We start from the raw sequence: 13,182 nt of genomic DNA on the forward strand, positions 1-13,182 counted from the left end.
AAGTAATACCTGCATGTGATGACCATATATTCAGGATATTGTAATTTTCTGTTCATCTTCTAAATGTTGATACATTTGTATAGAAAAAGACCACTCTTTCAAAGTGTTGCCCATCCAAGTGAACTGAGAAGTTTGGCAACTACTTTTCATGTTTTGTTTATATGTCAGTATATACAACAATTTACTTGCTTCAAGTTCCAAGCAGAAAATGCATGTATCAATGATCATGTACATTTTAACTTGTTGAATTTGAAGCACCGTTGGCCCCCGGTTAGCAGGGAACCTATGCCCAATTTTTTCAACATTGCTACTACAGTATATCTTTTTGAAGCGGCAAGGAATATTATAATTTGAACAAGATGTGTACAGTTATTCTGTTCAATAGTTATACACTTAATTGGTATGGTCCTCAGACAGGCATAAATAGTCAATAAATGAATAAAGAGAACCGGCTAATCATCTTCTTTCCTTCGGACAGAAGTAGCATGGACACAGTTTATCTGTAAATTTGGTCAATTTCCGGGGGGTATGTTTATTCCGGGGGGTACGTTTATTAGATTTTGAAGATTTGTCCAGGGGGTATGTTTATTCCGGGGGGTATGTTTATTTGGGAGATGAGAGTAGACATTTTACAATAAATTTCACCACATATGAAATCCCTTGTCAGAAGAAAAACATTTATATGGATTATATGTCGAATATACCTCAAACTGTCACAAACTGCCTCAAGGAAAAGCAGGGGTTTTATATTCTAAAGCATAGCCTGGAGTAAAAATTACCCCAGCCTTTCCCCTGGGATCCATTTTCATCCCCGTTATCGAGCAATTAAAGTGACCACACTAGGCTATCAGGATGCCCCCTAGGGCCCACCACTGTGGCTCCTGTCCAAGGAAAATGAGCTCTGTAACTGACTGCCTATACATGTACATGTAGGTAGCTGATCTGGGTACAAACTGAAGGGAAAAGGCAGGGCAGTTTTGATACACGGGAGTACAATCAAAGTGACCATCACTGACTATCAGAATGACCCCTAGGGTACATGTACACCACTGTGGCTCCTTTCAACGTCAAATACACATCTCCATCACTGAGCTTGTAACTGACAGACTATCGGTGCTGTAACTGATCTCGGGGCAAACTGAAGATACGAGAAAATGGAGGAGAAAAATTAAAGTGATGGCAAGCTATCAGAATAGCCACTGGGCATTTGTATCCATCTTCATTCAATTGTAACTGAGACTGTTAGACAGTGTATAATGGATTGTGTGCCAACTGAAGACTAAAGGAACAACAGCAGGGATGCTCTGTTGTAAAGTATAGCAATTAAAGTGACCATTGCAAGCTATCAGAATAGCCACAGGGCATTTTATCTGTCTAGGTTCAATTGTAACTGAGACTGTTATATTGTGTATAACGTATCATGTGCCAACTGTAGATAAGGGAAACAGTAAGGACAAATGCTGTTACGAGAGTGAGCAATTAAAGTGACCATTGCAAGCTATCAGTATATATCCACTGGGCATTTTTATCTGTCTAGGTTCAACGTACATGTAAATGTGCCAACTGTAGATAAGGGAAACAGTAAGGACAAATGTTGTTACGAGAGTGAGCAATTAAAGTGACCATTGCAAGATATCAGAATAGCCACTGGGCATTTTATCCATCTAGGTTCAAAACTATAACTGACACAATCAGACAGCGTATAATGGATCGTGTGCCAACTGTAGATAAGGGAAAACAGCAGGCGCTATTTCTGTTACAAGGTAGTGCAATTACAGAATTAGAGTGACCATCACAAGCATCACAATAGCCACTGGGCAATTTTAACCTGCTATAGCCATTAAGGTTCAAAATGAATCTAACTCTGTCACACAGTGTGTAATGGATCATGACATGTGGCAACTGAAGGTAGATAAGGAAAAATTGCAGGGACGTTTTGTTATTGATGTTGTGCAATTAAAGTGACCATTGCTGAGCTATCAGAATAGCCACTGGGCATTTTTATCCAGCTATAGGATCAACTGTAACTGTAACTGTCACAGCCAGCCAGGGAATAATGGATCATGTGCCAACAGGTACAGAAGATAAGTTCTGTTATGGGGTGGTGAAATTAAAGTGACCATTGTGAGCTATCAGAATAGCCACTGGGCAATTTATTTTACACATTCCTAGCTAGTACATGTTTATTTCCCCATAGTGACTGACAGCATAAAATTGACCTGTGTGGCACTGTACAACCACAGAGCATTTCAATCTATAGGTTTCAAATGTGACTGTCACAGGCAGAGAGCGTACCAACTGAAGATGGGGGAAACAGCAGGGACAATTTGCTACATGTTTTAGCAATTAAGTGACCATCCTAGGCTATCAGAATAGCCACTGGGCATTTTTATCCAGCTATAGGATCAACTGTAACTGTCACAGACAGCCAGCGTATAATGGATCATGTGCTGACAGGTACAGAAGATAATTTCTGTTATGAGGTGGTGAAATTAAAAGTCACCATCGTCAGCTATCAGTATCAGAATAACCACTAAAACATTATTCTTGTATTCTTTGCTGGTACATGTTTATTTCCCATAGTGACTGACAGAATAAGATTGACCTGTGTGCCACTGTATAAGAACTGGGCATTTCAATTTATAGGTTTCAGTGACTCACTGGCAGACAGCGTACCACTAAAGATAGGGGTACGGCAGAGACAATTTGCTACATGTTTTAGCAATTAAGTGACCATCGCTAGGCTATCAGAATAGCCACTGGGCATTTTTATCCAGCTATAGGATCAACTGTAACTGTAACTGTCACAGCCAGCCAGCGTATAATGGATCATGTGCCGACAGGTACAGAAGATAAGTTCTGTTATGAGGTGGTGAAATTAAAAGTGACCATCGTCCGAGCTTATGAGAATAGCCACTGGGCATTTCTTTGTGATTACTCTCTGCCAATAGTACATGTCTATTTCCCATAGTGACTGACAGAATAAAATTGACCTGTGTCCCACTGAATACGAACTGGGCAGTTCAATTTATAGGTTTCAATTGTGACCGTCACAGGCAGACAGCGTATATATTGCATCGTATGGCAACTGAAGAAAACGTCAGGGGCTTTCTGTTACGAATATCAGGTACCGCAATTAGAGTGACCATCGTGAGGTATCAAAAAAGACACTGGGCATTCTTATCTACCTAGGCCACACCAATTTATTTTCTTGGTTAACGGAATAAAATAATTTTTTTTTTAAATGCTAGATTGGAAAAACAACATGAAAACAGAATCTCAGAGGAATGTTCAATTGCAAATGACACTGTCAGACAGCATATAATGGATCATGTGCCAAATGAACATAAGGCTCAACAACAGGGACTTTGTTAGATGGCAGAGCAGTTAAAGTGTACGTGGTGAGCTATCAGAATATCCACAAGGAAATTTTGCACATCTAGGATCAAATGTAAGCAATATCGTCAGACAGCATATACTGGATCTTGTGCCAACTGAAGATTAAGCTCAACACTGAGGGACATTCTATTCCCAATTGCAATCTGTGCAATTATAAAGTTATCATCCTCAAGCTATCAGAGTGCCCCACAGGGCATCTCACAGTCACAGGCACTGATTCTGTGGTGACATGTACCTTATGAGCTTATATCCCAACGTAACTGACAGTGTATATATAATAGATCTGTGTGCCAAGTTGCCAACTTATGATAGGGGATTGCAACTTTACACATGTCCTGAAGGTTTAATTTTGATCTGTCTTATTCTGAGTCATACCTCTCTGTCCCTGCATTACCCTGTCCTTGGTGCTGAACAGAATATCCTGTACTAAACTAACTGACTAAGTGTCCTAGAGGTAGCATGCACAGTCCAGTGGTTCTGGCCCTGCCTTTTGGAACTAGAAGCCATGATTTGATGAGTTCCATGAGTTCTGAATGTGTTGCTCACCCGAAATGCCCTTAAAAAGGCTGCAACTGGATTGAGTGTGGCCATTTTGTTTTTGGCTGAATTCTTGTTACCTCCATAAGATTTGAGGAATTATTTTTGGTCTGCATGTTTGTCTTCCTTAGTGTGGTGTTCAAACATGTTCTCTGGTTGAGTTGTAACTTGATACAGGCAGGATGTGAAGTCTGAGCTGGCCTGTATCGAAATGTCTTCAGCTGGCTGGCAAAAAGGGAACGTTGGTATATGGCGGAAAGTCAGGACCCGAGGATGGAATGTGCCAGAGAGTGGAGCATGTTATGTTAAGTAAAATGGACATTTTTATCATGTGTTATATTTTGCCAAGAAATTAGAAAAACTTGAAATATTTCATGGTAATATGAGGTGTTTGTTATCATCCAAAATTTCATTTTGTCAACAACCCCTGGGAGTTTTTGCTTTCAACATGATGATGTTCATTAACTTTCCATTATTAGAAAGTAATTGCAGCAAATGTACCTGTAGTGTGTAAAATTGGCATCCCAAAATGGAGGTTACGGGCAAGCCAATTCAATTTCCTGGTTATTGGATTTTAAAAAAAAAGAGAGAAAGCAAAACTAAAAGACCAACATGACAACAGAGTCATAGGGGATAGTTAGAAAAAAAGTATATTTTACAAAGTTTGGGTGAATCAAGTTAGTTCCATTTTTCAATTTTTCATATCATTCTCTCGCTTGACTTTTACTTTGGATGTAAAGAAACCAATGAAACAATTTGTTATGGCCTCATGGCGGTAATGTACCAGTTAATGTGCAAAATGCACATCCCCAAAATGGACAGCAGTCCTGAAAGCCATTTTGTAAATTACTGTACAAATCCAGCCGTGTAAAAATCAGTGTTAATTGTCTAGCACCTTCCATGAGTGGACATCAATGCTAAAAGCCACTTTGTTTAAAAACTGCCACCATCAATTCAGAACACAAGCAGAAGCTGGGCTAGAAATTCATGATTTTGGGAACGGGTGCATTTTGTGGGGACTTACTTTTAAGGTACAAATAGCAAAGGAAGGGTGTACCGTACTTGCTATTTTCAAAGTTCTTGATTGAAATGATTTTGCAGTACAGTATAGATAGACATTTGAAGTGAATATTTGCGCTTTCATGGAGGAGCAGTCATACAGAAAACCATGAAAATATGCTTAAGTTTCAAGATCTAATTAAAAAGAACAATATGGGTTAGACCACAACTTCAGAGTAAGAACATCTAATTGTACAACAAACAAATAAATCAAAAGCTGCTGCAGATCAATAATGATTTGTTCAAAAATCTACAGATAAGTTAAAGAAATCATGTCAGGTAGTTGATATTAATTAAAAATGAAAACATACTGTCTACATGTACATGCACTACTGAAGTCTACTGACTAACAGCTCTAGAAGCCTGCAGGGGGGTTCTGGGTTATGGAAAAATTTGATGTCAATAAAATTAAACTTCAGGGCTTCAGGAAATACCTACTTGCAATCTGCCATTTGCAAAATCCTTGGCACAAAATAATGACAACTTGCAATTTTGCAGGGTGGAAAATTGTCAGGCTGGGCAATATTAGGATTATGAATCACAATTACTAGAGTTTGTGTTGTAGTAGGGTAGGAAAAAATATCTTGGGTAATTCTGCAGAAGGTTTTTCCCAATAAGCCTTTTCACAGTTTAAACTGCACGTGCATGGTCAGTATGATACATTGTGGGTACTGTTTGAAAGTTGAAGGCCCTTGAGCATGAGACATGAGCAAAGTGCATCTGGATATGTACTACATGTAAGTCTAGACATGTTGTTTACAAGTGTTACATGTAGTAAGGGGCCTTGACCTTTGACCTCATGCATATGCAGCTCAAACCATGAAGTAGCTTATTGCAAGTAAATTTTAGTGCAATTTGGAACACTGCAGCCGGCAGAAGAAAAGGTATTTCGAGCCCTGCCAGACTTTAGTGCATATTTTACAGGAGGGAGTATTTACATGTATATTGGGCTGTTGGATCATGGTAGATAGGGATGCCCAGTTGACATCTCGCCCGGCGGACTTTTGCTGTAAGCGGTGCATCTAAAGGAGCGGAACGCAATATCCAAGCAGACATTGTGTATAAAATTTACTTGCTTATATCCCCTTTTCACTGAGGTGGCAACCGTTGAGCAACAAAAACCGCCTTTAGCTTCAAACGAATTTCATTGAAGATAAAGAAGTGTATTTTGTACTTGTTTCAAAACATACTTTTATATCATGGATCATATTCAATCTCTAGTCTTAGGTCTTAAAAATTCAATTTTTTGAATGGAAAGATTTCTAAACTATTTCCGTACAGAAAGTATTATAGCCTTTATGCCAACAAGGGACCAATAGTCTTCCTACCCTTCTTGAAATGACCCAAAGCCTAGAACCAAAACGGATAAATTGTGCCCGCAAATTTAACTTTTGGTCACACAATGGTTTCCATCCAGTGCAAAGGTCAGGCCCTACACCCTCTTAAAACAAGAGAAAAGACTGACAGAAACAAGCCAACATTGTATGTCTGCTTGGAGATCAACATATTTTAGCAGGGGCTACAAATTTTTGGCCACTACTTCAAGCCCTGCCAAGGCCACACCAATTCAACTTGTTGGTTCTCGGTTAAGAAAAAAAAGTAAAGCTGAATCAGAAAATCAAGATGAAAACTGAGGGGGAAAGCATGTACCTCATTTGGTTCACACAGTTTTGGGGAATGAATATAGCCAGATACAATTCAACATAGTTTTCTTAGTTAGGTACAATCATTTTTTTCCCCCAACGACATTTCTGAAGATGTCTTCATTAGGTCAATATCAGCTTTCTCCTTGTAATTCAAATACTGTGATGACGGCTTATAATTATCATGTCATGTTTTCGAACGTGAATGCATCTCCTTGCCACTTTGTGACGCCAAAGTAACAAGGATGCAATAGCTTGAAGGGTCAAGTTTTCCCCCCAGTCCTCTCTTTTCATCATCCAACCTTCTTAAATTTTGCATAGAAAGTGGCCGAGAACCGAAGAAATGAATTGGCACTGCCTAAATAAGGATGACATGACAGTGGCACGTACCTCAGAGAGGAAACATTCGTGCTTGTGAAAGATAGAGAGAAGGAGAGAGAAAGAGAAGAATGAATCCACAAGGTTCTCACTGCAACACAAGACAGTCATGCATGATGGTACACGTACATTGCTGCATAGGAAAGGGCGCTAAAAGGATATTCACATGTATATGCTGTCATACAAAGAAAGAAAAAAGTTCAACTCAATCGCTGCGATACATCTAACATCAAATCTCCTGATCTGTTTCAGTCTTCACTTCTTATCAGTGGGAACATTTAATGTTCGATTTTACATGATTGCAAAAAGATGCAAATGAAACAATGATATTCTGTCACAGTGACAAAATGTAAAGAAATACTCTTGAGGGTCCTCAACTGTCTGTTTCTTCCCATGAAGGCAATGGGATTTTAAAGTTTTTAAATCGAAGTGCTGGTTTACAACGATTTTTTGTCATGTACAATTTCACAAATTGTGTTTCAAACTTATCCTAAGTCTTGTACAATCTACAATTTCAAATATGACTGGAGACGGACATAAAACGAAAATTAAGATTATGAACAACATCCTTTATGCTAACTTTTCTTGAAGGCAAAAGAATCTTCAGCTCTATGCAGCATTTTAAGGACAGTGAACCCTACAACGGGATGATTTTAGCAAGAAAAACAAGAGTTTCTAATCAAGAAACTGTGCTGTACCCTAAAGCCGAGACATACATCAAAGAGGAGGCAAGAGGCAGATGATTTGGGTCTATCATCAGCAATCTTAACTTGATTCATTTTCCCTCGGGGACCGTTGAAATTAATAGTTTGAGAAGAGATTCGTATCTATCTTTATCTACCGCTGTCGTGTATCAAAATGATTCCGATCTTTACAGTAGATTTTCATTATACCGGAACATAGAATGGGATAAAACATACGCTATTTTCGTGATAGCAATTTTTCACAGGAAATAAAAAATTGGTGACGAAGGGCTTCAATGGTAAAAATCAATGTACTTTGATTTATTTTGCACCTTATCAGATATGGGAAAATAACTTGGTTACAGGGTGAAAACTTTATGATAAGGACCTTATCACTTTTTGTAAGTAAAATATGTGCCAACACCCACATAAGTGATACTGATTCGAATACTTCTACATTTTATACCCAACTTTAAGATATCATAAATATGTAGGGTTGAAAAAAAAATCATTTTAAATTTTGTTTTGTTGCAGGTTTGAACTAAAAATCTAGAAACTTTATCATTAGGCAGCAAAAATCAATTTTCTTAAATTATTTTGTATCACAGCAAAGACCAATGGATTCATCCTCCTTTTTAACAGGTGTCAATCAAATGTCCTAATTTGCATACTGGCCCCACCCACCTCTTTGGAGAGCCTTGTGAAGAGGTCTCCGCCCCTCAGGAAGTCCAGGATGAGGTACAGCTTACCCTCTGTCTGAAATGCTGCAGATGAAAAAAAAGCAACAGTATTTTACTTCGTCTTTCTCAATACATATTTCTTCTTTATAGCCTGGATGCCAGGTTATTTCCAGGGGCTGTGAGGCATCCAGACTATCTTCTGTCTTAGTGCAGGAAATATTTCATACATCATCCATCATCCTCTCTGTCTGAAATGCTGTCGATAGAAAAAAAGGGTTTTTACTTTACTTATAACTAAAGTTAGTATTTCTCAATACATACATGTAGTTCTTCTTTATTGTGTGCACCAAAGTACAGACTTTCCTCTGAGATTCTGTTTTCCTGTTGATTTTCCAATGTAGCATTTTTTTTTTAAATTCTGGCCTTAGGATCAATGGATTGACTTAAATGGATCGTTAACTGCTTGCCATTTCCTGTGTGTAGGCCCTAAAATGGACGCCAACTTCATTTAACCATTAGGTGCATGTAAATGAAAATGTATCTTCTACACCATTGATGGAAGTGTGATAAATCTCCACCAAACACACTGCTGCTTCTTTTTTAATGTTCTTTTGTGGCGTTTAGTACATCTTCAGAAGTTAAATGTAAACCCTGTTCTCATTGTAATTGTCAACATAAAAGACAAACAGATTTGCCTAGAACAATACAGGAAAACAAGCCGAGGCAATAGATTTCCTTGGAGAGTCGATTAGATGAAAGCTCCCCTAACGTATACGTAGGTTCACCTGGGTCCAACTCTCTGAAAGGGCACTACAAAGGGCTTTTAACATCGTTCTAAAGCACAGGCACAGCTGGTGTTTTGGTTTTTACTGTTTGATCAATACAGAAGCAAATTTTCAACCTAAGATATGCAAATTTCAAAGGCTTATTCAGCCTTTTTCCAAGGATAAAACATGTTGTCCTCTATTGAAGCAAACCTAATATTTTTTTCAATAGCAGACTGCACCCAGCACACCAGTGGTGTCCCTGATTTTAATGGTCCAGGAGTGTTCTACTTTTTAATCAATATATTGAACAAGATTTTCAGCAAATTTCAGAGGCTTGTTTAGCCTTGTCCCTATGTCCAAGAATAAAACATGTTATCCTCTATTGAAGCAAAGTGTAATGTTTTTTTTTATAGCTGACAGCACCTACATGTAGCACACTGGTGTCCCTGCTTTTACTGGTCTTGTTATACATTTTTAATCAATGTAGAAGAAGATTTTCCACCAAAGATATGCAAATTTCAGAGGCCTGTTTAGCCTTGTCCCTATGTCCAAGGATAAAACATATGCATGTTGTCCTCTATTGAAGTAAACATAATGTTTTTTCAACAGCTGCCAGTGCAATGAGACTGCAACATGTGACCACGTCCCTGATTTTACTGGTCTAAGGCCACATCAATTTTATTTCTTGCGTAACGGATTTTTTTTCGTGAAAACTTGCACCTGACACTGTTCACAAGCTGAAACTGCTCCAAAGTACAGACTTTCCTCTGAGATTCTGTTTTCATGTTGATTTCGGAATTTAGCATTTTTTTAAAAAATCTGTTAACCAAGAAATTAAACTGGTGTGGCCTAAGAGTGTTATACTATCAATGAAATCAAACTGAATGTAGAAAAAGATTTTCAACCCAAGATATGCAAATTTCAAAGTCCTATTCAACCTTTCCAAGGATGAGGCACGTTTTCCTCTATTGAAGCAAAGCGTGATCATTATGTTTTTTATCGCTGACAGTGCCATGTGACTGCAACAGTCTCAGTCCAGCACAATGGGTCACCCCTACCCTTATTGATAGGCAAACAGAAGGTTATGACAGAAAGGATTCTTAATGCTGAATATGGGAAAATAAAATAATAATTCTAGCTCTAACAATATAAAAGACAAGCAAAAAGCAACCACAAAGACCACACGTAGGTGCGTGGTGAATAGCACAGGACTGAACATTTTCAAATAGCAGAAAGAGAATTCATCAAATGTCACCGAAATAACTGTTGAAAATAATCCAGTCTTCAGTTCTCTATAAAAGAAGACCATAGAATGGTCAAAAGCTTTTTATTCATGAATCTTAAGGGTGGTCTGTTCAGTTAACTGAGTTAAATTTGTAAAAATAGAATGCTAATTGAGATAATAAAACAAACAAACAAACAGACTGAGTGACTTATGTTTTGAAAATGTCATAGGAAAATTATATCAGTTCTCACCATAGTGCATCTTGACAATAAAAGGGTGGTTCACATCCACCAGGATATCACGTTCCATCTTAGTCCGCATTCGGTCCCTCACTGGAACACAGGACATCACAATGAGCTAAAATTATACTACAAACTAGCAACAAACTTTTCATAACATACAGAACTTTCTCACTGAAAACACATAGTATTAAAAATAACAATAAAGGTACAACTTACAGTAGAAACAACTTCTCAACAAATACACACATGTCAATTAAAAAACTGTTAGACACATTCATAACATACTGTCCCTCACTGAAAACACATATTACAATGAGGTAAAATTATACTAGCAACAAACTTTTCCTAAGTCAGAAGCTATAAAAAAACCCACAAAGGTCTGTAAAATGACCAAACATACATGTAATCATTGACTATGAAGAACACAAAAGCTAACAACAAAAAATGTGGTTCTTTTCTTTAGCTCACCCATGCATGGGCTACCTTCCAACAAAACATTCACTATGACATATTTTGATAGTAAAATCGTTATGACCAATCAATAAGCCATTACTGGCCATTTTGTGGTCGGCTAACGTGCTAGATGAATTTTTGATTACAGGAAGTCGTCAAACATTTATTATGGCTTAACAGTAATTATTACCAGCAGATTTTTATGAGAGCAGGACCTGAACAACTTGTGCTTTTCTTCTTCTTTTCACTTTCAGCTATAAAACATTCCCTTCTCTGGCCAAAGCAATTAATTTCCCTGGTTCTCAGACCTTTTAAAGTGAAAATGAAGCAAAACGACATTGATGAAAACAGAGGGCTGGGAGGAAAATTGAGTCTGACAATATTCCCCCCGGGTCACTCCCTGAAACTGTGTGCACCAAAAGGTACCAACTTTCTCCACAGACTCAGTTTTCACATTGATCTTTCATCTAAACACGTCTTTCTTCTGTGAAGGAACTAAATAAATGAATTATCTTTGTGTGGCCTTAAAGCACTTACCTGTACAATGTATATTGTCCATTTACAATGTACATGTATCATGCATTTTCAGACTTTCGCCTCAGACTCTGTTTTCATGTTGATCTTCCATCTAAACATTACTTTCCTCAATGCAGGAATTAATGAATTAACTTGATGTGTCCCTAAAAGCACTTATATTCTCCATACACATGTATCATGCATGAAGACGATAAGGCTCTCCAAGTTGTTTGGTCGCAAATCGATTCTCGATCACAACTCAGGCTTACCGCTGCAAAGTGAGCCCTATATAAGAGGCTTTGTGAATTCGTCTTATCATTTTGCCAATAATAAGAATGTTCCGCAAAATTGTGTTGACATTGAAGTATGCACGAAGCTCTCAAGAGGGTGATATTTCAGCTTAATTGCTTAAAGCTAAGATTACTCTTGACAGTGTTAGCAGGAAGAAAACACTTATTGATTGTAAATGTAAGACGGTGTATTTATCACGTTCAGATCCAGTCAGGCAGTGGAAGTAATGTTTGGAACAACTTCTACCAACCAGACACATGCATGGCCACAACTATGACTTCCTTAAGTTTTTTTAAAGGCTTTTAGAAAGTCTTAAAAGACTCTTAGAGTTTCGAGATCTCACGCCTCTGTGAAATCATTTAAATGACTAATAGATGAAGACAAGGTTTTGATTAACATTACTTGTGTTAATTGATCACTTCCTGTCACTTTATGTGACTCATGGAAAATACTGTAATTCTTGCTTCTTTCACTGTAACTTTATGTTCACTGTTTTTACGGTCACCTCTGTACCATGAACTTGTCATCACCGTGAAAAACGCGTTGTAATAATTAGTGATTCCTTCACACAAATGTTCCATGAAGTAAAAGTTCAGTGAAAATGTCCATTTTCCTTACACGGTGAAATTTTGCTACTGTGAAGACAGAGTGAATTACTACTTACATGTATATAACTGTGAAAACACAGGCCCTTACCTCCTTCTCATGATGACCTCAATTACAAGTGACCTGCAGGTCGACTGGAGTACTTATGAATAAACAATGGTTCAAAGAAACAAACAAACAAACAAACAAACAATTCTCACCTTTCAAGGTGGCCTTCTTGAGCACCTTCATGGCGTACAGGGTCCCCGCATCATGGCCGTGGATTTTTCTCACAAGGAACACCTGAAAACAGTCATCAAGATTCATAAAAATTGATTTCCTAATACATGTAAGTACCAACAATTAGATGATATCAAGATGTGCGAACGTACGTTTGTAGCTTTGTCAGCAGTGGTATATACCTAAGTGCTGCATTTTCTCCTAGAAAAAAACAATATTTATAAGGGCAATAAAATTTGATGCAAAGTCCATATGGTCCCAAAAAAATCAGCTTAAGAATTTTTTTTCATACCCAGCTAATAAGCATGACGAATAAAGAAAGATATCATGGCTGGAATGACTGACATGGTAGTCAGATTCAAATTCTTCTAGTCATCTGGTTTGAAGTTGAACTTTTGTTTTTGAAACCTTGGCTTAACTTAAAAATGTAGGAGAACCATTTGGAAATAGATTAGCGTGGCCAAAAGTTTTACTTTTAAAATTG

General features: G+C 37.8%; 1 protein-coding gene across 3 annotated transcripts in view; it reads right to left on the minus strand.

The window, feature by feature from the left end:
* Positions 1 to 13,182, minus strand: part of LOC136430497 (ribosomal protein S6 kinase alpha-3-like) — a 65,125-nt gene that overhangs the window by 25,469 nt on the left and 26,474 nt on the right. For 2 of the 3 annotated variants that reach the window (XM_066421175.1, XM_066421184.1), the window contains 3 exons: positions 12,680 to 12,761; positions 10,623 to 10,703; positions 8,384 to 8,463 (listed from right to left, as the gene is read on the minus strand). In XM_066421175.1, the coding sequence (XP_066277272.1) occupies positions 8,384 to 8,463; positions 10,623 to 10,703; positions 12,680 to 12,761 (243 nt within the window). Of the gene's footprint in view, positions 1 to 7,028; positions 7,143 to 8,383; positions 8,464 to 10,622; positions 10,704 to 12,679; positions 12,762 to 13,182 lie in introns of those variants that run through there. The other variant, XM_066421192.1, reaches the window with a different exon arrangement.

The sequence above is a fragment of the Branchiostoma lanceolatum genome, chromosome 1, assembly GCF_035083965.1.
Source record: "Branchiostoma lanceolatum isolate klBraLanc5 chromosome 1, klBraLanc5.hap2, whole genome shotgun sequence".
Classification (NCBI taxonomy): domain Eukaryota; kingdom Metazoa; phylum Chordata; class Leptocardii; order Amphioxiformes; family Branchiostomatidae; genus Branchiostoma; species Branchiostoma lanceolatum.